Genomic DNA, 26,413 nt, shown 5'->3' with positions numbered 1-26,413 from the left:
CCCATGCTTCCCATCCTGCTTTGTATAGTGCCTGTAAGATGCACGCAGAGAAAAACATATCATTTTTGCTTCAAAATAGAGTTTGTGCGAAGAATATGCTTTTGGAAAATGGAGATCTCCATAATCTTTTGGAGATTTTCTGATCTTTGGAAAGGCATGACCTTGTTAGAAATCATAACCATTTGAAAAATGATGCCATAACCTTTTGCAAGGCAATCAGGGTTCTCAGCTGTTAAACTGATATACCTAGATATCTATTTGAGTTGCTAGGGACAAGGATATGGCAATGCACAAAAAGCGCACACACATATATAGCAGAGTTTTAGAAAGTCTTCTTTCAGTTGCCCAAAATCATCTACTCTCCATTAAAATATATTTGCTTTTAAATAATGCTCTCAAGAGACAAAAATAAGCAGACTTCTTTAGAAGTAACAGTTGGTTTACCCACAAACTTCATGTATTCAGTATATAGGTACTTTGCATATTAATCCAGTTACAGATAGGATTTGAAGTAGTTTGTGTAGGTAACACAGGACATCAGTTCTTATAATCAGTGGTCCAAAGTCCAAACATCTCTCTTGTCTGAGAGTCTAAGAGAGTCTCTGTTTCTACATTGAAAGTCTAATGGCTTCTGTACAGCATTTTGTTCCTATTGCTTATAAAAGCATACATGGGTTTCTACTGAAGTCTCTAAGCATACAGTTTCTAACATGGAGTCTGAGTCCTGAACAATCCCAGATCTGCGTCACATGGTCTGCAGTCCCTCCCACAACATAGAGTTATGGTAAACTGCTTACCAATACACACATATATAATACAATAAGCAATCTGAATTATATGTATAAAACAAATAACTAGTGGAGGCTTGAAGAAGGTTGCTATTTCCAACATAGGTCTTATATTTATATTTTATGGAGTTTTTTAAATGCTTATGTGTTCTGATTGTGTGTTTTAACACTATTGTAACCCACCTTGAGCTATGAGGAGAGGCAGGTAATAATAATAATAATAATAATAATAATAATAATAATAATAATGACCCAAAATGCAGACTCTGCAAGGAAACCGACAAAACCATTGATCATATCCTCAGCTGCTGTAAGAAAATCGCACAGACAGACTACAAACAGAGGCACAACTATGTGGCCCAAATGATTCATTGGAACTTATGCCTCAAGTACCACCTCCCTGCAATTAAGAACTGGTGGGATCACAAACCTGCAAAGGTTGTGGAAAATGAGCACGCAAAGATACTGTGGGACTTCCGAATCCAGACTGACAAAGTTCTGAAACACAACACACCAGACATCACAGTTGTGGAAAAGAAAAAGGTTTGGATCATTGATGTTGCCATCCCAGGTGACAGTCGCATTAACAAAAAACAACAGGAAAAACTCAGCTGCTATCAGGACCTCAAGATTAAACTTCAAAGACTCTGGCAGAAACCAGTGCAGGTGGTCCCGGTGGTGATGGGCACACTGGGTGCTGTGCCAAAAGATCTCAGCCGGTATTTGGAAACAATAGACATTGACAAAATCACGATCTGCCAACTGCAAAAGTGTCATGGAACCAAGTCCCAGGGCTGAATTTCCAAGCCCTGGACTTGGAGTCATAACATAAATAATCCTGGAAGCACCTGGCAGAAGAAGATAGAAGAGCCTGGGAACTCGGGGTTGAAAGTGTAAACAATTATAATTGGTAGAGTGTGTGGGAATAGTAGAAATGTGATACAGGGGGTGGGGTTTGATGATGATATTTGCGTGTGGTGTTACGTTGCATCAGAGGTGATAAAAATGATTGTATGTAAACATTAGGTCATTCTCGACTTTTTCCAAAGTCATGTATTCTTCAATAAAGATTGGATTTCAGAGCAGCTATCTTTGATCTGCGTTCAGACTGGTCCTTTGAAGTGAGCCTGACATTTAAGTCGAGAATCCCGATCTCACCCTCCTGCGGATTCGCAGTGAAGTGATAATGAGTGGAGAAGGCGATCAAAGCCTAAATGGAGCAGAGAGGCCTTTGCCAGGGGCCCGGCCGTTGGGGGAAGAGACGCTGCAAGCCATAGCTTCCTCTACGGGGTACCCCAGGCCGAACGGCGTGACCCAGAGGATTCCCAGAGGAGGAAGAGGCGTCTCTGCGGCTGCAGAAACCAGTTGGGGATCTGGAGGAAGCATGCCGGAGACCGTGGCCCTGCGGTTATCAATCCTGGAAACTAATTTATCCAGGCTGTCGGAAACCGTGGGGAGGTTGGTGCCACTATTGGAAGAGAATCTCCAGAGGGAGCCCACCCGATATGGCGCCGAGAGAGAGCCAAGTAAAGAAGAAGCTTGGAGCCAGAGGGGCCAGCGCGGCTCAACGCAGAGCCCCGTGGCGGCGAGGGGCGAGGGGGATGAGGAATACTGGCAGGAACTGGAGTTCCGAGACAGAATGGCGCGCGAAGTGGAGCGCCAGCAAGCTCTGGGAACTCTGAGGCCGCCAACTCCAACAGGACTTCCAACCCCCCGAATGGGCGTCGGGGTGGAAAGACCACTGGGGCCAGGGATCGGGTCCAGTGGATTGGCGGACGAAGGCGGAGAGGAGCCGGAGATCCAGGAAGAGGAGGAGGATGTGCCGTACGACGAGGGAAGGCGAGGTGCGGGGGCTACAGCGAGGCCCGCATTCGGATGGGTGGAAGGGCCGACAGCAGCGGCAGAATTTCGGGAGCCGCGCGGAACGACCGCCGGAGTGGGGCGCAGCGTGTTCAAAGGGGCCGTCCAAGGAAACCCGATGCAACCCTTCCCCATGCCTCCCAGACAGCATCAACGGGCCGCAGAATGGATGCAAAGGAGGGAAGAGCTCAAACTGGAATACGGAGGGGAATCATCTGAACTGAACTTTTTCCTCATTAGCATCAGAGGATATATGGAAGACAATGCACACACATTCCCCTCCGAAGGAAGCATGGTTCGGGCCATCGGCAACACACTAAAGAGAGGAGCAGCCAGCTGGTATGTGCAACTACATGCCAGACGCGACCCGTGCCTGAGGTCAGTACCCCGCTTCCTCGCCGCACTGGAAAACCGGTTCAGAGACCGGCTAGAGCAATTGAGGGCTCGAGACCAGCTTAAAGGAATAAAGCAGAGGGACAAAACGGTGCCCGAGTACGCAGAGGAATTCCTCCATCTCGCGGAAAGGGTGCCAGAGTGGTCTGAAGTGACCAAAGTGGAGATATTCAAAGAGGGACTACGCCCCGAGGTTTTCAGTTGGGCAGCGCACAGAGACGACCCAGAAACACTCCAGGGCTGGATACAACTAGCGGGGCGCGTCGAATCCACCCTGGCCCAAGTAAAGCGTTTCAGGGGCGGCGGCGGCCAGCAAAGACCGGTGGCGAGGGGTCGAGGAGAAACGAGGAAGCAGGAAAGGCCCGGAGGGAGGCCGGGGATCCCCTTCAAAGGAGATGACAACAAACCCAAGCCGGGATGCTTTGTATGTGGGAAGACGGGCCATCGAGCAGCAGAATGTTGGGCCCGGAAGGGGGAGCCGCCAAAACCCTCAAAGCCCAAGCCAGCAGCCGGGAGACGAGCGGAGGAGGAGGTGCGAGCCCCAGAATCTCCGGAAAGGCTGGTGAGTTGAGACAAACGCATGCTAGTAGTGCCAATCTGCCTATCGGGGCTAGAGAATCGGGCCACCTGCAGGGCATTCGTGGATTGCGGTTGTTCTAGGAACATTATAACTCCGGAATTAGCAGGAGCGCTGAAATGCCAGCAGACGTTGCTTGACTCCCCAATTGCATTTTCGCAGCTAGATGGATCAGTTGCTGCTGGGGAAGTATCTACGAAGGAAATACGGGGGGTCCCATGTAAAATAGGCAAATGGGAAGGAAGAATATCCTTTGTGATAGCCCCTATTGCCACATACCATGTAATACTAGGGATCCCATGGCTCGAACAGGCAAATCCTGAAGTAGATTGGAGAGGAAAGAGCCTAGCATTTAAAGAACAACAAACGCAATGGGAGATAAGCAAAATAGCAGGAGAGGAGGACGAGGGAAATGAAGCAGGGGAAATAGACCCACAGCTATTGCCACCTGAATACAGAGACTTTGTGGATGTTTTCAATCAGAAAGAGGCAAGTAAATTACCTCCCAAGAGGAATATAGAAGTAGAAATTGAAATAACCCCAGGAGCAAACTTACCAAAACCAAAAGTGTATCCCATGTCTGTTCAGGAGAAGGAGGAATTGAGGAAATATATTGATAAGAACCTGGCGCGAGGCTTCATTAAGCCATCCAATTCTCCTCTCGGAGCCCCAGTGTTATTTAGGAGAAAGAAAGACAACTCTCTAAGATTGTGCATTGACTATCGAAATTTAAATGCAATTACTAAGGACAATAAATACCCTATGCCCTTAGTAAAGGATTTAATTACCGTATTGAAGAAAGGGAGCATATTTACTAAACTGGATTTAATTGAAGCATATCATAAATTAAGAATCAAACCCGAGGATACTTGGAAAACTGCATTTTCCTGCGCATTCGGCCATTTTGAATATAAAATTTTGCCATTTGGGTTAAAAAATGGCGGCAGTTGCTTTATGCAGCTTATAAATGAAATACTGCACCCATTGTTGTACCGAGGAGTATTCATATTCCTTGATGACATCTTGATCGTGAGCGAAGATAAAGAAAAGCACGTGGAATTGGTCCGGGAAGTTTTGCAGAGACTAAGGGAAGCAAAGCTGTATGCAAAACTGTCCAAATGTGAATTTAATAAAACTCAAATTGACTTTCTGGGGTATCGGATATCTCCAGAAGGGTTAGCTATGGACCCGTCTAAAGTATCAGACGTAAAAGAATGGGGAGTACCTCAAACAAGGAGGCAATTGCAATCATTTCTGGGGTTTGCAAATTTTTATAGATCGTTCATAAAAGGCTTTGCGCAAATAACCGCACCCCTTACTGAACTTTTAAAAACAAAAGGGAAAGGGGAGACAGCAAAAGTGAAAGCTCCTGGCGCCAAACTGAGTTGGACGCCAGAATGCCAAAAGGCATTTGAAACCCTAAAAGGATGCTTCACAGAAGAACCCGTCCTAAAACACCCCGATACCCGGAGCCCTTTCATAATCCATTGCGATGCTTCAGACTGTGCATACGGGGCAGTACTATTGCAAAAAGATCAAAATGGGAACTTAAAACCTTGTGGATATTTGTCCCGGAAGTTCAGTGAAACTGAAAAATGTTGGCCCATATGGGAAAAAGAAGCATTAGCCATATTAAAAGCCTTAGAATGCTGGCGACACTTCCTCGAAGGGAGCGGAATCCCATTTGAAATTTGGTCTGACCATAAGAACCTCCAGTATTTAAAATCTCCTCGAAAATTGTCCCCCAAACAAATTAGATGGGCACAATACTTTAGCAGGTTCGATTTCCAATTAAAGTTTTTCCAAGGGAAACAGAATGTCTTGGCAGATGCTCTTTCACGCATGCCTCAACACGAAGGCATAACCACAGCAAAAGAGGGAACAGTATTCTCTGATAAACAATGGGGCTTAGCTGTCAGTACAAGAGCGCAGACCCAAAGAGAGAACACTGCTATTATTAAATTCGACGAGGAGAATAGTTGGGGAAAAGAACTGAAACAGTCATACGAAGGAGATCAGTGGATCGCGTCCAACGCAGAAAAGGGGGAGCAGAAGGGGGGATTCTGGTTTGTGAACAAGAAACTGTATATCCCAGCAATATTAAGGATTAAGATTTTGCATCGTTTTCACAATAACCAGAGCGCTGGTCATACAGGAATTACAAAAACAACAAAGGCAATAGCAAAACATTGTTGGTGGCCAGGGATGAGGAAGGACATAAAGAATCATGTTGTTCAATGTGATGATTGTGCCAGAAATAAATCGAGAGGAGGGAAGCCAATGGGATTATTACAAACAGTAGCAGAACCTACCAGGCCTTGGGAATGTGTAGCTATTGACTTTGTGGGGGAACTGCCGGTTAGCAAAGGACATCGTTATATTTGGACAGTATTAGACCTGTTTTCCAAACAGGCCCCCTTTATAGCACTGACGAAACTACCATCGGCAGAGAAACTAGCTGAATTGTACATAAACCATATTTACAAACTTCATGGATGTCCCAGTAGAGTGGTCAGTGACAGAGGGGTTCAGTTCACAGCAAAATTCTGGGAAAAATTCTTGGAAATGCTAGGAGCAGAAAGGAGTCTAAGTTCTGCTTTTCACCCCATGACAAACGGGGCAGTAGAACGTACTCAACAGACGCTTGGGCAGTTCCTTCGAATGTACTCTAACATGAGACAAAATGACTGGTCTAAGTGGCTGGCTTTCGCAGAACTAGCTTTTAATTCGACTATACATTCCGCAACAAATAAAACTCCCTTTGAAGTAGTTTACGGGTATGAAATACAGCCTCTGCCCCAGTTGCCAAGATGGACAGAGAATGAAGAAACAGGGGCAGGGAAATGGAAAACTCAAATGCTAGAATGCTGGAGTCAAGTGACTGCATCCTTAAAGGAAGGACACAAAAAGTATAAAACATTCGCAGACAGAAAAAGGATGGAAGGCGATAAATTGGAGGAAGGAGATTTAGTGTGGTTAAGTACCCAAAACATCAAATTGGGGCTGCCTTCGAGAAAACTGGGCCCCAAATATATTGGACCATTCAGAATACAGGGTGTTATCAACGAAGTAACTTTCCAGTTGGCATTGCCAAAAAGTTTAGGGAAAATACACCCAGTATTCCATCGCAGCTTACTGAAAAAGTATATGGGTACTTTGGACAAAATGGACACATAGAGTTATTGTTTGATTTATTTCAGAATTGTGATGAAAGAAGCACCGAAGAGGAGGATGGAGAAAAAGAGGGCGCCATGTCATGGAACCAAGTCCCAGGGCTGAATTTCCAAGCCCTGGACTTGGAGTCATAACATAAATAATCCTGGAAGCACCTGGCAGAAGAAGATAGAAGAGCCTGGGAACTCGGGGTTGAAAGTGTAAACAATTATAATTGGTAGAGTGTGTGGGAATAGTAGAAATGTGATACAGGGGGTGGGGTTTGATGATGATATTTGCGTGTGGTGTTACGTTGCATCAGAGGTGATAAAAATGATTGTATGTAAACATTAGGTCATTCTCGACTTTTTCCAAAGTCATGTATTCTTCAATAAAGATTGGATTTGAGAGCAGCTATCTTTGATCTGCGTTCAGACTGGTCCTTTGAAGTGAGCCTGACACAAAAGACTGCTCGACTGGGATCTGCACGCATCATCCGAAAATACATCACACAGTCCTAGACTCTTGGGAAGTGTTTGACTTGTGATTTTGTGATATGAAATCCAGCATGTCTATCTTGTTTACTGTGTCATACAATAAAATAATAATAATAATAAGAAACACAAAGACATAGTATGACACAGCAAACAAGATAGATATGCTGGATTTCATATCACAAAATCACAAGTCAAACAGCTCTAGTTTGTAGTGCGGTTTTCTTGTACTGATTCTTTGTCTGTTGTGCTTTGAGGAGTTTCTGATTTTTGACTTCAATCAAAGCAGGTTCTTCACTTTGCTTTACATATTCTGCCAGGGCATGTTCTTCTTCTTTGACTGCTTGTTTTACTTGTAAGAGTCCTCTGCCCCCTGATCTTCTAGGCAGATATAGCCCGTCAACATCACTGCGAGGGTGCAGTGAATGATGAATGGTCATGAGTTTTCTTGTTTTTCTGTCCAAATTGCCCAGTTCCACCTGTGTCCAATTTATAATGCCAACAGTATATCTTATGACAGGTATGTCCCAGGTGTTTATGACCTTTATTTATTTATTTCCAATATTTATATCCCACCCTTCTCACCCGAAGGGACTCAGGACGGCGTACACAACTGGCAACAATTCGATGCCTACACATAATTAAAACATAGCAATGAAGGTCCAATTATAACAATTAAAACAATATAAAAATATAAACATATGGTTAAAAATCCGTTCATCCAAAATCCTCGTGATATAGCCGTAAATCAGTCCGGGTCGTCTTTGTCATTTAATCATCGAAAGCCTGGGCACATAGACATGTTTTCAGGGCATTTCTAAAGCTCAAAAGGGTTGGTGTTGATGGTGTTACCTCCATTGAGCTTGCTTTTGAGAATTTTTCTGACCCTTTGTGTGTAATAAATAATAATAATAATAATAATAATAATAATAATAATAATAACAACAACAACAATAACAACAACAACAACAACAACAACAACTGTGCAGGTGGTCCCAGTGGTGATGGGCACATTGGGTGCCGTGCCAAAAGATCTCAGCTGGCATTTGGAAACAATAGACATTGACAAAATTACGATCTGCCAACTGCAAAAGGCCACCCTACTGGGATCTGCACGCATCATCCGAAAATACATCACACAGTCCTAGACACTTGGGAAGTGTTCGACTTGTGATTTTGTGATACGAAATCCAGCATATCTATCTTGTTTGCTGTGCCATACAATGTTGTTGTATCAATAATAATAATAATTATTATTATTTGTTAGCTGCCTCAAATTTCTGGAAGCTTCTCTTCATGAACATTTTTATGAAATGAAAAGTTAGAATTCTTTCAAATTCTGGGCGCTTTTGTGACTAAATTACTACTTTTAAGTATTCTCTTTCCAATTAGAGCATCTTTAAGCATTTGGTATAGTTAAAGTTCATCAGTAAGGGAAAACTCTCTCCCCCCGCCCCCCCATCACCATTTATGGAAGTTTCTACAAGGTATGGTAATGGTTTATCAGTTGAAATGGGTTTAAAAAGAGATCATACAAATACAATATCCACCGGTACACTTGCTGATGCCTGAAAGGAAATGGTCTCTCTAGAAATATTCTAGGTCTTCCAGGAGAGCTTATAGTATGCTTCCCCCAGATCTTATCATGGTCACCTTGGAGGACCTCAAAAATTCTTAGAAAGGATACCTCTCTAGTGATTTCTAGGTCTTTCAAAGCAATTCTGTTTTATGAACTGTCTAGACATCAGGTAATTTAATGATGTTTGGTCATATCTGGAGTTTCAGGTAACCATGGTCTTGCTGGCAATATATTCTACAGTAAGGAACCTTACTGTATACGTATGTTTATCGGTAGTTACTGCTAGCTAAATGGTATTTCTCCATTGGGAAACAGCATAAGCTTGAGGGAAAGCTTAGAGCAGTAGTTCTCAGCCTATGGGTCCCCAGGTGTTTTAGCCTGCAACTCCCAGAAATCACAGCCAGTTTACCAGCTCTTAAGGTTTCTGGGAATTGAAAGCCAAAACATCTGGGGAACCACAGATTGAGAACCACTGGTTTAGAGGGAAAACCAAGAGGCTTTGTGATTCCATTGTGGACCTCCCAGAAGCATCTCATTTGACACAATGAACTATAGTCGGCATATTTCTTTATCATTAGAGGTCTGTGGAACGGTGGAGATCATCTAGGAATTTCAAAGATTATAACAGAAAATGATGAGATGAGACAGTTTTGTTTAAATATGCTCACCTTGATCTGTTCAAGCATTTTCTTTTTTCCTGTTAGACAAAAGGAAAAGGGGGGAGGGGGAGACCCAGGAGTTCAGCATGGATCAATATGGCAATGAGAGGCCATAGAGACATATTCAGCTTTACCTACCAAAAAGATTTTGAATCTCACAATATCATACATAATCATCAGCTGAAGTAGACTCAAAAGAAAGGAAGATTTCAAGTGTTTTGTTTTGCTGTTTTTCCCATGAGTGGCAAAGAAGATGGGATGCTCTGTTTTGGAATATCAAATCCTTGCTTGGTCACAGAGTTCACTCTGCAGCCCTGGCCATGATATCTGTTAGCTTTGCATTTGAGGCAATTGAAGCTATTGAACTTTGAAGAACATGGGAGGAGGGCACCCTTTAACATCTCTTGTATTTGCATTTTGTAACCCTTTCCCATGCTTTAATACATCACTCTAAGGATTTTTTGCTTCCCCTTTCTCCTTTAAGTATCTGTATTTCTCTGTTGCTTATTGAAATACCAGATTGACTTCTTAAGGCCTCTTGGTGCCTGAGATTAAGTAGGAACTGATTAATGGAGAACCTAGGTTTACAGAGTAGAACAAAAACATGAAGTGCAAAACAGATGTTTAAAAGCCAAATGTGCTTCAACTTGCATTCGCTTCATCACAGAGAAGTGCCAACCAAAGAAAGAAAGAAAGAAAGAAAGAAAGAAAGAAGGAAGGAAGGAAAGAAAGAAGGAAAAGAAACAAGTCTCAATGGTTGCAGGAGTGTTACATAAACTTGAGCGCTTTCTTCATTTATTTATTTATTTATTATTTAAACTTATATGCTGCCACTCCCCTAGGGCTCGGGGCGGCTGTTCTTATTCTCCATTTCCTTTCAGTGTATTCGATATACTGCTTGAACACGGTACTTTTGTCGTACTTCTGAAAGTACTACAAAATGGTAAGACTTTTCACTGGCTAGAACTAATAGTTTATTGTTGTTTCATGTTTTCAAGTTGTTTACTACTCATGGTGACCTAAGGAAACCTATTATGGAGATTTCTTGGTAAGGTATGTTCAGAGTGAATTCGCTTTTTTCTTCCTCTAAAGCTAAGGAAGTGTGACTTGCCCATGATCACTCACAATAGGTTTAGATAGTTAAATAGGGATTTGAACCCTTCTCTTCAGAGTTGCAATCCAATACTCAAACCACTATGCCATCCTGACTCTCAAACTAAAAGTACAGTAGAGTCTCACTCATCCAACGTAAACGGGCTGACAGAACGTTGGATAAGCGAATATGTTGGATAATAAGGAGAGATTAAGGAAAAGCCTATTAAACATCAAATTAGGTTATGATTTTACAAATTAAGCACCAGAACATCATGTTATACAACAAATTTTACAGAAAAAAATAGTTCAATACGCAGTAATGCTATGTAGTAATTACTGTATTTACTAATTTAGCACAAAAATATCATGATATATTGAAAACATTGACTACAAAAATGTGTTGGATAATCCAGAATGTTGGATAAGTGAGACTCCACTGTACTGGGTCCTATAGGCAGGGTTGCCAAGTGTTGAAGGTGAAAATACGGAACAGTCTGGGAAGGGAACCCCCCTTTCCATAACCTCCCATTCACCTGAGCTCTGGGAATTGTAGGCCAAAACACCTGGGGACCCACAAGTTGAGAACCACTGACATATGTGATTTAGTCCAACCTCCTGTCATGCAGGAAAAGCACAGTTAAAGTGCCCCAGACAGTTGGTTATCCAGCTTCTGTTTAAAAACCTCCAAGGAAGGAGCTTCCACCACACTCCCGGGTACATAGTTCCACTGCTGGACAGTTCCTACAGTCAGGAAATTCTTCCTAGTCTCCTTTCCTGTAATTTGAATCCATTGCTCTAATTTCCAGTTTCCAGGGCAGCAGAAAACGAATCTGCTCCCTCCTCCTTATGGCACCCTTTCACATATTTATACATGGCTCTCATGTCTCCTCTTAGCCTTCTCTTCTGCAGGCTAAACATACCAGATTCTTCAAGACGTTTCTCATATGGATTCATGATCTCCAGACGGGAAGGCCAAGAGCTCGAACACTGTTTCCATCCAAATATCTTGGTGTCACCTTAGATCAAACACTAACATATAGGAAACACTGCATGAACACCAAACACAAAGCAGCTGCATGCGACAACATCCTGCGTTAACTTACTGGCAGTGCATGGGGTGCAGACCCACAATTAATAAGAACATCAGCCCTGGCCTTGTCTTTCTCAACTGCCTGTCCTGTCTGGCACAAGTCTGTCCATGTGAAGCAGGTAGACATAGCACTGAATGAAACATGTAGACTGATCACAGGATTCCTTAAACCTACACCTGTTGATAAACTCTATAAGCTAGCTGGCATTGCCCCCCCCCCCCCGATGTGCGACAGGAAGTTGCTCCTAACGGTGAGGGAAATAAGGTCAAACATTGTGAAAACCACCCACTGCATGACTATCAGCCTCCTCGCAGTAGACTCAAGTCAAGGAGGAGCTTCATGAGAACCACCACTCCTCTTGATGTCCCCCCAGCAACAGCAAGAGTGTCCCTCTGGCCAGCTAAATCAGGCAATCCCAACTGGATGGCCCCCATGAGGGTCTTCCTCCAGGGGCAAACCAAGAATGGGCAACTTGGAAATCCCTAAATAGACTGAGAAGTAGAGTGGGCAGATCAAAAGACAACCTGGCAAGATGGCAATACCTGGAGGAATCCTCCACCTTGTGTGACTGTGGAGCAGAACAAACAACTCCTCATATGTATGCTTGCCCACAATGCCCTGCTTCATGCACGGAGGAGTTGTTCAAAGCTATGGACAATGTGACTGATGTTGCCCACTTTTGGTCTAAAACTATTTAGCTGTTTATGATTCCTTTCTTTTATTGCTTTTAAACTTATTTATTATGCAATGCCTTTGACATGAAATAAATAAAATAAAAATGATCTCCAGAGCTTTGAGCATTTGCTTTTTTATCCCATTGCCTTTTTTAGCTGCTGAATCACACTGTTGGCTCATGTTCAACTTGTTGTCCGTGAAAACTCCAAAATCTTTTTCATCAGATACTTTTGTTGTATATTGGGTCCTTCCTAATTGCAATGGGCACACCTGATGAGCATCAGGCACTCAGATGTGTATTAAGCATCTTGATGATTATTGGATATTTATGATGCACACTGGAAACTTCTGATGCACATTTGGACACTAGTGATGTTCATTGGATTCACATGATGTGCATCTTCTGGTGTGCTTTGGATACTTCTCTTGTGTCCTAGTAGCCTGTCTCTATGTGTGTGTACGTATATACAGTAGAGTCTCACTTATCCAACATAAACGGGCCGGCAGAACGTTGCATAAGCGAATATGTTGGATAATGAGGGATTAAGGAAAAGCATATTAAACTTCAAATTAGGTTATGATTTTCCAAATTAAGCACCAAAACATTATGTTTAACAACAAATTTGACAGAAAAAGTAGTTCAATACACAGTAATGCTATGTAGTAATTACTCTATTTAGGAATTTAGTACCAAAATATCACTATGTATTGAAAACATTGACTACTAAAAGACAGACTGTGTTGGATAATCCAGAGTGTTGGATAAGTAAATGCTGGATAAGTGAGACTCTACTGTATATATCCCACAATAAAAATTATTTTTTCAAAAAAAACTGGCTACCACTGCACAATTGATGTCTACATGTTATCATGTCACAGTAGCCCTGAGGTGGATACAAACAATGCAATGCTAATCAATTCTGCTTTCTGCATAAATGTCCACATGTGAAGTTGCAAGTGCTGTTCTGAATATCAGCACTTGCTTCTTTACTAATCTGGATGGTTTTCTCTCTTTTGTCCAGTATACTGGGCAGTGGCATCTCTGCAGTGGCATTTCCATGGCATTAAGAAGACATGAGGATGATGGTAATAATAATAATAATAATAGAAAAAGTATTTTAGTGGCTACTTGTCTTGGACTGGGATATAGGGGGGGGAAACCCATGTTTAAGTCACCCCTGAGATGTGAAAGTCACTGGGGGACCTTTGGACCAAATAACTCCTTTTCAGCCTTTACCTAAAAAGGTTATTTTGAGGATAAAGTGGGAAACAAAAGAGCCCATGTATTCCATTCAGTTCCATGGAGAAAGAGAAAGAGAGATAGGCTATTGTTTAAAATCCTTCCTTCTCAGACTGTCTGTGCTGCCTCAGTGACCCAATTCTTTCCCACTGCTGCTGCTTCTAATCTTGCCCATATTAGCCCAAGGAAAAGCTGACTAAGACTAATGACATATGCCAGATTTCAAAAGAGTTGAAGGTAATTTATTAGGGTACAACCATTGCCTCTGGTCGTCTCTTTTGTCTTGCTTGTGTCTTTGGTCAAGTAGAACTTGCTTCTTAACATTATTAAAATCTGTAATGCATGTCTGACCACAGACTGTAGGCTAGTGTGGAGGGCGAATCATAGGGCATGCAGGTCGCAAGCAGCTTCTGAATTTTTTATTGTAGCTCTTGGGTTCCTTCTGTATCTTCCACCGGAAAAAAAATACAAGGAAAGGAGAATTGCTTCTAGGAGTCTCTTTCAAATGGTGCAAATTCACCACTCCATACATTTGGAATGTTTAAAAGAATTATATGTATAGTCATGACATGAGGTGACAGAAACTCGGGGCAAGAGTACTGTCACCTTGAAAAGTATAGCTGCATATATCTGATAGATTTTGGTTTTCTTAAGTGAATGGCATCATTTGTGCAATGATGGGTGATATATCATAGTTAACATTACACAGATGAATAGCGGGACAGGAAGCCTCATAGCATAGTCAACATGGCAAAAGCTTTAAATGAAGAAGAACACACAAGTTATGAAAGACAGCAGCAGTTTGTGCTTTAAGTGTCTTGGCTGTGTCCTATGGAACTGTAGGTAGGAGAACTGCAGATCCCATGACACTTAAAATGCAGTTATAGTACTTGCCTCAAGTGTCACTATAAGGGATTGTTCCTAGATCTTAGGTTCTGATGCTGAAGTATCAGGACATAGAAAGATGCTAACTTGGAACTTCAGTGATGAAGATTGCAGTGATACTGAACGGAAGTGTTTTATTATTTTTCCTAATATTTAGCATGTTTTCAACTGGTGGTGCTGGAAGATTTAAATTTGGACATTATTTTTTACATTTGCCAAGTGGCAAATAACCAGGAAGCTTAGCCCTTGACTAATATTGTTAATGTTTACATATCTCTAAGTGGCCTCAAATAGGAAGCCTTCCTTCTTGTTTTGTAAATTCTCAGCTTGGCAAGATTTTTCTGTTGAATCTGCTTAGCTCTGAGTTACTATGCAGGTTGTATAGAGCTAGGTTTTTCTGAATTAATTTGCAAAATAGCTGACATCTTATTCCAACAACTAGTTTGTGTAAGACTTATAAATGTCTTGCACAAACATTATAAACTTGACAAATGAAAGAAAGCATCCTTAGAAGCAAATAAAACTTCAAAGATTACAAAATACCAGCTAGTTATTTTGCAAGGTAGCTGTGTAATCTGGTAGATTTAATTGGGTCACTTAATTTTTGTAACATTAATTGTTAAAAATTTGAAAAGGACGTGTTTTTCAAAATTTTGCACATTAAACTAGGGTATGTATGTTATTATTTTCATCAGAGCTATTACTAGCCAACCCAACTTTGCCAAACTTTGCTTCAGTTGCACAGATTTAAGGTGTAGCAATTACATCCAAATTCTTTTTAAAAACAAGGGCTTATTCTTCAGGTTAATGACATACTAAGGAGGATAAGGATGTGTAGATCATAAAGTTATAGAACTATTATTAACGGGTTACTGATTTAAATTAAAGGATAATCTTGATGGAAACGCCGTGGATCCCAGAGGCATATTCCATTAATTATTGTATCCAACCAATCCTTCTTTCAATGTAGATTTTTAATAATGATTCTGGACTCTTAGTGCCATTTGGTATTGGACTGTGGGTACATTGTATTCATTTCTTTGATATCAACCATTCTGTCATCCCTGCTTTCCTATTTTTGGCTATGCTTCAGTACTGCTAATGAATAAAACAAATAAGCAGAAAGGCTTTACACCTTTGCTTGGATGGAAATCCCACAGATTTTAAAAGACCAAAATAAGCAAATATGCTTAGAATTGCAATCATAGCTTCTTAGATGACTCCTTCTTTGCGATAGTTGTGTGTGTGTGTGTGTGTTTCAAGCTAAATAAACTAACATTTCTGAAATATGGAAGTGCCAAGAGAAGATTTCCAATGCAGATATCACATGCTTCTGAAAACCATCTTGGCAGGCAAATTCTTTCAGCTCATGTATCCTGACCTACTTGGCTGTTAGAATTTAATTAGCAGCCATACATTATTGTCAGAGTAATTAGAGCTTTGCCTTGATTAAAAATGGAATTGTTTAATTAAAAAGCAAAGGTTTGGCTAACCTTAGCATTATGTTGGAGTAAGCCATTTTCTATCAGCTAATTTTCCTGTATCTTTCTCATTCAGGCTTGAAGGTTCGGGAAGCATATATCAATGTGACAAGACAGCAAGTGGAGGATTTTCATGGACCAGAGGACTACTGGTGCCAATGTGTGGCATGGAGCCACCTGGGAACGTCAAAAAGCAGGAAGGCTTCCGTCCGCATAGCCTGTAAGTGGTTTCCAGCTGCTAAAAGGGTGTGGATATACTCGGGGTATCCTGCTGTACATACACATTGGATGATTTAAGCTGGTTGATGCCGCTTTAACTGCCATGGTTCCTTCTAGAGAATCCTGGATTTTGTAATTTGTAGATTCTCTAGTCCAGAGCTCTGCAAACTGTATGTCAAAACACACGAGTGTGTTGGCTGCAATGTAGGTTTTCATGAGATATGTTATGACCCTATATTTCATTATTAGAATTTGTGCATATGTCCATATTGCTAATAAGGGGTTGGTTTAACCCCCTGTTTGCTAGTGAAACTGAATTACTTTGTCAAGAAATGATGCATCTCTAAAATGTGTGTTGCTAACATGTATAGCTTGAAAAGCTCTGCTCTAGACCATTCCCTTGAACTACAGCATAAAAGTCAGGCTGTGGCACAGGCTGATTAGTAGCCAACTGCAATAAATCACTCTGACTAAGAGGTCATGAGTTCAATGCCAGCCCGTGTCGGAGTGAGCACCCGACCATTAAAATAAAAAAAAAAATAGCCCTGCTCCTTGTTGACCTAAGCAACCCGAAAGATCTATCAAGTAGGAAATTTAGGTACCACTTATGTGGGGAGGCTAATTTAACTAATTTATGACACCATAAAAATCATCCAGTAGTGTTTGGAATGAGGACGTATCCAATGACTCGGCATCACAATGGATAATGGAGCAGCTGTTCCCCCTGTGGCCAGAATCGAGCATACCCTCAGGAAACTGGAAGCTGGAGAAGGTTAAATTGCCTCTGTGACTCTGTCTTTGTCTCTGTCTCTATGTTCACATGGCATTGAATGTTTGCTATGTATGTGTATATTGTGATCTGCCCTGAGTCCCCTTCGGGGTGAGAAGGGTGGAATATAAATACTGTAAATAAATCAAATAAATAAAGCTCTCTGCAGAGAATTCGACATTCCTCATCAAACCTCAAACTCCATCATTCCATAAGCAGTTAAAGTAGCATCAAACTTACATATCTTTATATTGTGGATACAGTACCCTCTTCTACATGCTGTATTTATCTGAAGCTACCTTTCTAGTGTTATGGTTTGGACATCACAAACTCATGACTCAATTGGCCAGAGTTTCTAGACTTGTTCTACTTCAGCATTTTTTTTTTTTTGGCTTCTTCTGAGATTGGTGAAGCAAAGGATTTGAGATAAGGGTTGCTTATTTTTATGAGTTCCTTTGCAACAGGTGAGAAAAGCTATGTAAGGTTAAGGGGCACATTTAAAAGGCCATGCAAACCCATTGCAAAAAACAAATTTGAGTCTCCCCATTTGTAGGGTTCCCTTGGAAAGGCCTTTTTTAAAATAATGAAATGATGGAAAAATGCTTCCAGTTTTCATCTGTAGTTTTTTTTTTTTTTGGTTAGGGTCTGTCTTAGACCTACAGTGGTCAAAGAAGGTTTCAAAACATGGCTGTTCCTGCTCAATAGGAACAATTGAGCAACACACACTAGCACATGCTTCAGAAATGAACTTTAGCTTATTGTATTACATCTGAAACCAAGCAAATTACATTTTTCCTGCACTCATTCCTTTCTTTTACAAGAAAGCATTTTCTTATATAAAGCAACAAGCATCCCCCAGGAGGAATGTGATGTTCACATCTCTGTAAATAATATATTTATGTCAGTTTTTCAGGCATTGTTTTTCTACCACATTTTCCTTCTAAAGACGCCTACTCAACACAACCCCTTTAAATTAAAGAGTGGGGTAAACTAATAAGGCAACGCAACAGACTTGTGATTTTTATAAATGGCTATGTTTTTTTCTTGCTTGGTTTACTTGGAATGCATAAATTATTTTTATTTCACTGCATTAACTGCCATTACATTGAAGGAATGGATAATTCCCCAGTTTTGCAGTGCTGCAATGGGCTATTATTCAGAATTGAATTTTTTATTGACTTGTGCTCTGTTCTGTGAATTTTCTTTTCTGACATGGAAGTGTGAAAAGGGAACCAAAAATGCATTAAAGCAAGTGATTCGATCCGGCTCTCTTATGTTCAGCCTGTATTGCCACTTGCTGTTAGAACACCCATATGCTACACATCCACTTGTTCTTTCCATGCCCATTAAGGCTTTACACCATATCTGCAAGGCCCTGGGCCCTTTTGTAGCCATGATGTATATATATATATATAAACCTTACTCAATTTGTTCCCATTGACAAGGCTGAAACAACCTTGTCCGTGTTTTCAAAAGCACTTTGGTTTATGGCTGGTATCTTTAAAATAAGTCCCATGTGGATATGAAAGAAGAAACAGGATTTGATATAGGGCAAGAAAGGACCTTTTCTGTTGTTTTAAAAGGGGGTCTCTTTCTCTCTCTCTCTCTCTCCCCCCCCCCCTTTCTTGGTTGTTTATATGATAGATTTTTCCTTGTAAGGATTTGATTTCCCATCACTCTTCCTGTAATCCAGATAGCTCAATATAGAGTCAAGACATTTCTCCTAATGATTAGGTGAAATCTCTCGTTCTGCAGCTGAGTTCCATATATATATATCACATACAGTAGAGTCTCACTTATCCAACGTTCTGGATTATCCAACACATTTTTGTAGTCAATGTTTTCAATATATCGTGATATTTTGGTGCTAAATTCGTAAATACAGTAATTACAACATAATATTACTGCGTATTGATCTACTTTTTCGGTCAAATTTGTTGTATAACACAATGTTTTGGTGCTTAATTTGTAAAATCATAACCTAATTTGATGTTTAATAGGCTTTTCCTTAATGCCTCCTTATTATCCAACATATTCGCTTATCCAACATTCTGCCGGCCCGTTTATGTTGGATAAGTGAGAGACTACTGTATGTATGTATGTATGTGTGTGTGTGTGTGTGTGTGTGTGTATATATATATATATATATATATATATATGGAATGGGGTCATAAGGAAGAGGGAACAAGCTTGTTTTCTCCTGCCCTTGAAACTAGGACTTGAAACAATGGGTTCAATTTACAGGAAAGGAGATCCTACTTGAACGTTAGGAAAAACTTCCTGATTGTAAGAGCTGTTCAGCAGTGGAACTCTCTGCCTCAGAGTTTGATGGAAGTTCTTTCCTTGGAAGCTTTTAAACAGAGGCTGGATGGCCATCTGTCAGGGATGCTTTGATTGTGTTCTTTCTTCATGGCAGGGGGTTGGACAAAGTGACCCACATGGTCTCTTCCAACTCTGTTATAAGTCTTAATTTATAATCTGCTTTTCTCCCACAAAAGGGACCCGAAGTGACTTCTAACAGATTAAACAACATATAAAGTAATAGCAATCAAACATATACCGTATATACTCAAGTATAAGCCAATCCGAATATAAGCCAAGACACCTAATTTTACCACAAAAAACTGGGAAAACATTGACTCCAGTATAAGCCGGGAGTAGTAAATTTCAGAAATAAAAATAGATACCAATAAAATTACATTAATTGAGGCATTAGTAGGTTAAATGTTTTTGAATATTTACATAAAGCTCTAATTTAAGATACGATTGTCCAACTCTGATTAAATCATTATTCTCATCTTCTTCAATGTAAATGTGCTTATGTATTAATAATAATAGAGTAAAATATTATTAATACATAAGCACATTTACATTGAAGAAGATGAGAATAATGATTTAATCAGAGTAGACTGTGCTGGGGATGCTTTTAACTAATAGTGTTTTTTTATATCCAATGTGTTCCCTGCTTGGGTTTTAATAATGCTGTACTTACTTGGTTTTATCTTGTTTTTAATTATGTTGGTGCTAATCCATGAAATATGTAGTATTTGAAGGGCATATGCTGACATTGATATTTGCAGCATTTTAATGTTTTAATGATTTATATAGGGTTTTAATGGCATGTTTTATATTGTATTTGATGGTCTGGCTTTTCTGTATTTGTTTGTTTGTCTTGCATGCGAAAGACCTATGGTCTAAGCATTAAATAAATTTGGTAATTTGGTAATTTGGAGTAAAATAATACTTATTATTATTATTATTATTATTATTATTATTATTATTATTATTATTATTACAGGAAAATAATACATGTAGTAATAAATAGAGTAAAATAATAAATATAATAATAACAAGATCAGAGTGAAATAATAAATGTATTAATATAAATGTATTAATTGGGAATAATTGACTGTAAAAAGACAGAGAATGAAGAGAAACTTTTTCATTTCTTAACAATGGCTGCCAGGATAAATTATGCGGAAGTTTGGAGACTAAAAGAAAAATAAAATAGATCAATGGATCTTAAGGATAATGGATACTATGAACATGGATGTATTGACCCAAACATCAAAGTACTTCCAAGGAGTGAAAAGTAAAAAAACAGATTGGTCACCATTAAAGAAATATATGTTACAAAGGAAAATGAAAATGTTAGTAACCGTTTAGAAGAAAATGCAAGAACGAAACAAAATAAGGTCTAGGTAAGAGTAGGGGAAGCCACAGTGACTATTAAAGTAGTGAAAAGAATTTGCCGCAAAGAAGGAGATTGGAAGTCGACGATACTCCCCAGTCCCTCCCCGATTTCCCGTACCCAATTACCTTTAGTGTTAGATAGAGTAGAGTAGACTCCTAGAGTAGAGCTATCCTTTCCTACTTTCCTATCCCTATTGATTGTTCCCCCACTTTTTAATGTAATAACTTAGGAAAATAAATCACACAATAAAAATTTATTTAAAAAAAAATAATAACAAGATCAGAGTGAAATAATACATGTATTAATAATAATAATAAAAATAGAGTAAAATAAATGTGATAGTAGCAACAATAATAGAGAAAAATAATAAATGTAATAATACCAATAATAATAGAGAAAAATAATAAATGTATCATATATTATCAAGTATAAGCTGACCCAAATATAAGCCATCCAGGACCCTCACCTGAGTATAAGCCGAGGGGGACTTTTTCAGTCTTAAAAAAGGGCTGAAAAACTAGGCTTATACTCAAGTATATACAGTATATAAAACACATAAATCAGTCAATAGACATAAATAAGCATTTTAAAAACAACATACATTAATGTGGTATTATTCTATGATTCTATGAAATGCTTATCTGTACATATCACAATAAATGTGCTAATCCTGGAGATGCCACAAGATCCTTTTTAAAAAGAGTTCTTTGTTGTCTACTGCTACCATGTGTTTGGCCCTGTTAACTCCCACATGATCTTCTTTGCAGATTTACGCAAAAACTTTGAACAAGACCCGCAGGGAAAGGAGGTGCCTCTCGAAGGGATGATCGTGCTGCACTGTCGGCCGCCAGAGGGTGTACCTGCAGCAGAGGTGAGCGCTGAGCCCTGTGGCACTTCACAACAAACACTTTCTGTTTTGTGATCTTGTGACATGCTGTAATAAGAACATGACATCATGATAGGACAAAGAACCTTTCTGTTTTACAAAGACGTCTCTACTTTCTTGTTTAACCGTTGAACGATAAGTCATTAACATAACAAGGATGGCTCAAAAATTATCTGAGCCTCATGTATAAACAGTGTGTATGTGGGTGTTTTCTGTCAGTGCTCTTGACGTGTTTCTCAGATCTTGCAGTAAGCTCTTCAAGAAAATGCAACATTGATTCAGTTGGGAACAAGAAGCAATAGAAGTTCCTTCCTTTAACAATACTTTGCTCAAGCAGTAGAAGATATGAGCCTTAGTGGTGCAGTGGGTTAAACCCTTCTGCCGTCTGGACTGTTGACCTGAACGTTGGGTTGAACGTTGGTTCTTGATAGAGCTGCATTTGCACAATGGGTTAAACACATGTGCCAGCTGAACTGATGAGCTGAAGGTTGGGTAGCTGACCTGAAGGTTGCAGGTTCGAATCCGTGAGATGGGGTGAGCTTGTCAGGGTATTGTGAATTGTGTGAAATGTTGAAATCAATCTAGGCTTTTAGAAATGCCTTCTGTGTTAGTTTCGGCAAGGCATTTCAGTAACTATGGAGTTAATAAGAACCTGCTTTGATTGACGTATCACAGGACCAATGGGGTCAAGTTTGTTTGACTGGGACTTCCTTCTTGATCTGTGGAATGCAGGGGAGTGTCATCTGTTAGTGTGTGTTCGGCTTGAGCATTCTCTGGAGATGGACTATGAATGCTATGCTCTGTAGCCGAGGATTTAGTGTGAATATTTGCAACTGTAAATAGTTATGTAAATAAAGTTAAACAACTGACCCTTCGCCTGCTGGAGTGTTTGTTGACCAGTGCTGATTCTCCGCATGGGAATACAGCCTGGAGAAGGAGGTGAGACCGGGATGATGTTTTGGAACCCACTCTGCACGGCAACCAGGGTCTCAACTCCCGTCGTCATCGCTGACAGTCCTTCCATCTGTCAGCTCTAGCTTGCAGGGACATGAGAGAAGCCTCCCATCAGGATAGTAACACAACTGAGCATCCACTGGGCAAAGTCTCTGTAGACGGCCAATTCTCTCACACCAGAAGCGACTTGCGGTATGTTCTCAAGTCACTTCTGATACAATAAAAAGCAATAGAAGATTAATAAGCCACCTCAAAGTGTTTCTGTTTCAGCACTTGATCAGGTTCCAAAGGCTGGAGTCATGCCCAGTTCATATTGTTGTGTGGTCTGCATTTGAGTGATGAGATGTTCTTAGGCAATACTGTATGGGTTTGGCTTGTTGAAATATTTAGAATCATAGAATCATAGAATAGTAGAGTTGGAAGAGACCTCATGGGCCATCCAGTCCAACCCCCCGCTAAGAAGCAGGAAATCGCATTCAAAGCACTCCCAACATATGGCTATCCAGCCTCTGCTTAAAAGCCTCCAAAGAAGGAGCCTCCACCACAGAGTTCCACTGTCGAACAGCTCTCACAGTGAGGAAGTTCTTCCTGAAGTTCTTTAATTTATTTATAAATATAGAGCACAAGTGGAGGCAACGTTAGTGCTTTTTCTGATGAACCTTCATGTCACAAAGGGCCCTTCCACACTGCCCCTGTATCCACTTGGTAAATAATAGTGGTGTCGTTTTAGGATAACTGAAAGTCCAACCCAGCTCCCAGCCGTATGTCTTAAATAAAGCAGGATGGGGAGCAATGGTGTTTGTCTTATGGCATGCTCTAGCTAGCTGCTGAAGTTCTGGGCCAACAACTTGATCTGTACTTTAGTATATTTGCTATTGAAAGTCTCCAGTGCATCAACACTGCTGCTATTTAGATGCACTCATAACCAGATGCTATAACCAGAAGTTGGTTATTTCTTATTTCACTTAAAATCATGATGTTGTCTATTAACTGGGTGGAGAGAAGATGCTGGAAAGAGATGCCAATGAACTGAAAGAGCAAAGAGCGCATTCTGTTTATTTGCGGGATGAACAAACTGGGGATCCAGTCTAAGTTGGGGCCATAGACTCCTTTTGCAAAGAAGAAATTGATATTTGTAGACATGCCTCTACAATCTTAGAAACAGGGATATTTATAGCAACGTTAACACTCTGAGAAGGATAGATTCTAGCATATTTAAATAAGAAGGAATACTTATTATCATTGATGTCTCTAGTTTGGGAAGCACCGTGGGTATTTTCAGGTCCTTTGTAATGAAGTTCATAATCAAATATAGTTTACTTTGTACCTAATGTGTGGTTTCAACATGTAGAAAACTTTTTAAAAAAGAAACAGGAACAAGATCCTCAGAACTTCTAAAGTTTGAATCTTCTCTCTTAATCTTCACTATGTGCCTGTTCAAGATAAATCGTATGTTCTTTTCAGGCGAGACAATCAAAGGGAAACAATTGTTACAATTCAGTAATCTGATTGTATCTGAAGGGAAAAGATTAACAAGTATGATCAAATCTTATCCACCAGGATTTTAAAAATACGTTGAATGAGTTTTGGAGTGATGTTTGACCCCAATAAGAATTACATTATAGGGTAATAAAATGCTCTGCTAAATTGCCCAGAAGATTGCTCATTTAGGTAGGCTCAGAATACCCAAATAGCACCAGAAAACACATATTCAGATGGATGGGAAAAATTCAGATCATTTTTCTACTTATGTTGCTTGTCTTCTTTTTTCGAAAAAAAAAAGTTTCCAGCACAAATACCATTGTCTCCCCAACAGGCGTTTCTATGAGGCCAATATATACATTTGTGAATATTTTGTCTCCGTCCTCATTATGTATGGATTTTGTCCACAGAAGCCATATAGAGTTCTCATGTCAGCTTAATTATCTTCGGCATTTCATCATGAAAGACTGGAATGTTATGAGGCAGAGGATTAAGTGTGCTAGAGGAACCCATCTCCCTTTTCATATATTGTGTTTATGTTAATTGTGTAATGTGAGTCTAGTGAACCATGGAAATCATTTCTGGATTTAGACCTTATGGCTATTGAAACACAGCCCACTTGACTACTTTCAGATCAATTCATTATTCTCAACTCTTACTACTTTACATTTACCAGTTAAATGGAAAATCTATCTTTCATAAAAGTTAAGAATGATGTCCAATAAAAAAGGAGACATTTTAATGGTTTTCCACAGATTAAAATGGTGGACTTCTCAATAAACCCTGATTTACTGGTGTTGGCTGTAAAATGGTTATTGCTGCTAATAAAGTCTGTAAATCCTTACAGGTCATATTTGCTTTGGATAGTAAAAATCCTATAAAGGTTTGGTGTAGAGGGCTAATTTTCTCTCCATATCAAGATAGGCAGCCTACTTAATGTAGTAATTCATAACCATTGGAGTTCTAGTCTACATTTGAATAAATGATAGGGTGCGCCCCACAACAATAGATGTCAAGGTAGTATGTTCCTTTCTTCTGAAAAGTATTGCGATATATGATCCTGATGATTAATTTATTGCAAATGGAGGATCAAGCTGGGTACTTTCAAAGGGACAAGCTTGTTCTCATGCAACCAGCCATGATCCATTTCATTTCTCCTCCATGACCTCCAAAAGCTAATGATAGAATAAAAATGGGGTTGTAACGGAGAAGTCAGCTGGCTGGAATTCGGGATTCATCTTTTGATTTTCAGTCTAGCTTGAATGTTGTATGTGGTGTGTTAGCAATAATTAATTTGGTATTACACACTTCAGTCTTTAAAATATGTTAATGCTTTTAACTTAAGAAAAATGATTAGATTCATTTTGCACAAACAATGGAACAACGTTCTGACCCCAGTTGAAGGTGGATATACTCAAGAAAACTTACAATGAGAGGGAAAATAATGTTCATTCATTGCAACTGCGTATGAAAATGATATACAGTGGACCTATAATAGCTGTGGGAGCAAACTATAGATTCAATCCATTGCCGATTCAAGTGTACACAATACGGAACATTTGAACCCAAAATGGGAAGCATGTCATCGACCCACTTTTGCCTCTAAGGCTTCCTTCACAAGACAGAAGTAGGCAGCTGGTGGGACTTGCTGCCACCTTCATTGCTGCTCTGCACCATTTTTAATAGCAGCTTATAAGCCTGGTGAGGTTTTGCAGTCTCTCTGCAAGGCCCTATTAAAAATGTTGTAGGACAACAGCAGAAACTCCTGTCTTCGTGATTCCATCTCCTTCTATAAACTGGCATGAGGCCCTAAGGTCTGCCCAGGAGGCCCTGCTTGATGCAATGCAGGAAGAAGTAAAGAGATATATACCGTATATACTCGAGTATAAGCTGACCCAAATATAAGCCAAGGCACCTAATTTTACCACAAAAAAAACCTGGAAAACATTGACTCAAGTATAAGCCGAGCATTGTAAATTTCAGAAATAAAAATAGATACCAATAAAATTACATTAATTGAGGCATCAGTAGGTTAAATGTTTTTGAATATTTACATAAAGCTCAAATTTAAGATAAGACTGTCCAACTCTGATTAAATCATTTTTCTCATCTTCTTCAATGTAAATGCGCTTATGTATCCTTTTAATAATAATAGAGTAAAGTAATACATGTAATAGTAATAATAATAATAATAATAATAATAATAAATAATAATAATAATACAGGAAAATAATATATGTAATAATAAATAAAGTAGTAAATGTAATAATAATAATATCAGAGTGAAATAATAAGAATAAAAGTAGAGTAAAATAAATGTAATAGTAGCAACAATAATAGAGAAAAATAATAAATGTAATCATACCAATAATAATAGAGAAAAATAATAAATGTACCATATATTCTCGAGTATAAGCTGACCCAAATATAAGCCAAGGC

At 39.7% G+C, this 26,413-nt stretch overlaps 2 protein-coding genes across 6 annotated transcripts in view; both read left to right on the top strand.

The window, feature by feature from the left end:
* The window catches only part of unc5d (unc-5 netrin receptor D), a 371,567-nt gene that overhangs the window by 190,092 nt on the left and 155,062 nt on the right, over positions 1 to 26,413 (top strand). For all 5 annotated transcript variants that reach the window (XM_008116035.3, XM_008116034.3, XM_062961018.1 and 2 more), the window contains exons 3-4: positions 16,047 to 16,190; positions 21,420 to 21,523. In XM_008116035.3, the coding sequence (XP_008114242.2) occupies positions 16,047 to 16,190; positions 21,420 to 21,523 (248 nt within the window). The remainder of the gene's footprint in view (positions 1 to 16,046; positions 16,191 to 21,419; positions 21,524 to 26,413) is intronic.
* LOC134293456 (uncharacterized) lies at positions 1,452 to 7,193 on the top strand. Its single transcript, XM_062961023.1, has 2 exons — positions 1,452 to 3,603; positions 6,819 to 7,193. The coding sequence occupies exons 1-2, from the start codon at positions 1,975 to 1,977 to the stop codon at positions 6,924 to 6,926; spliced, it is 1,737 nt and encodes a 578-aa protein (XP_062817093.1). The 5' UTR covers positions 1,452 to 1,974; the 3' UTR covers positions 6,927 to 7,193.

This window comes from Anolis carolinensis, unplaced genomic scaffold (assembly GCF_035594765.1).
Source record: "Anolis carolinensis isolate JA03-04 unplaced genomic scaffold, rAnoCar3.1.pri scaffold_8, whole genome shotgun sequence".
NCBI lineage: Eukaryota > Metazoa > Chordata > Lepidosauria > Squamata > Dactyloidae > Anolis > Anolis carolinensis.
The sequence above is the reverse complement of the archived record's forward strand: the minus strand, read 5'-3'. Positions and strand labels throughout refer to the sequence as shown.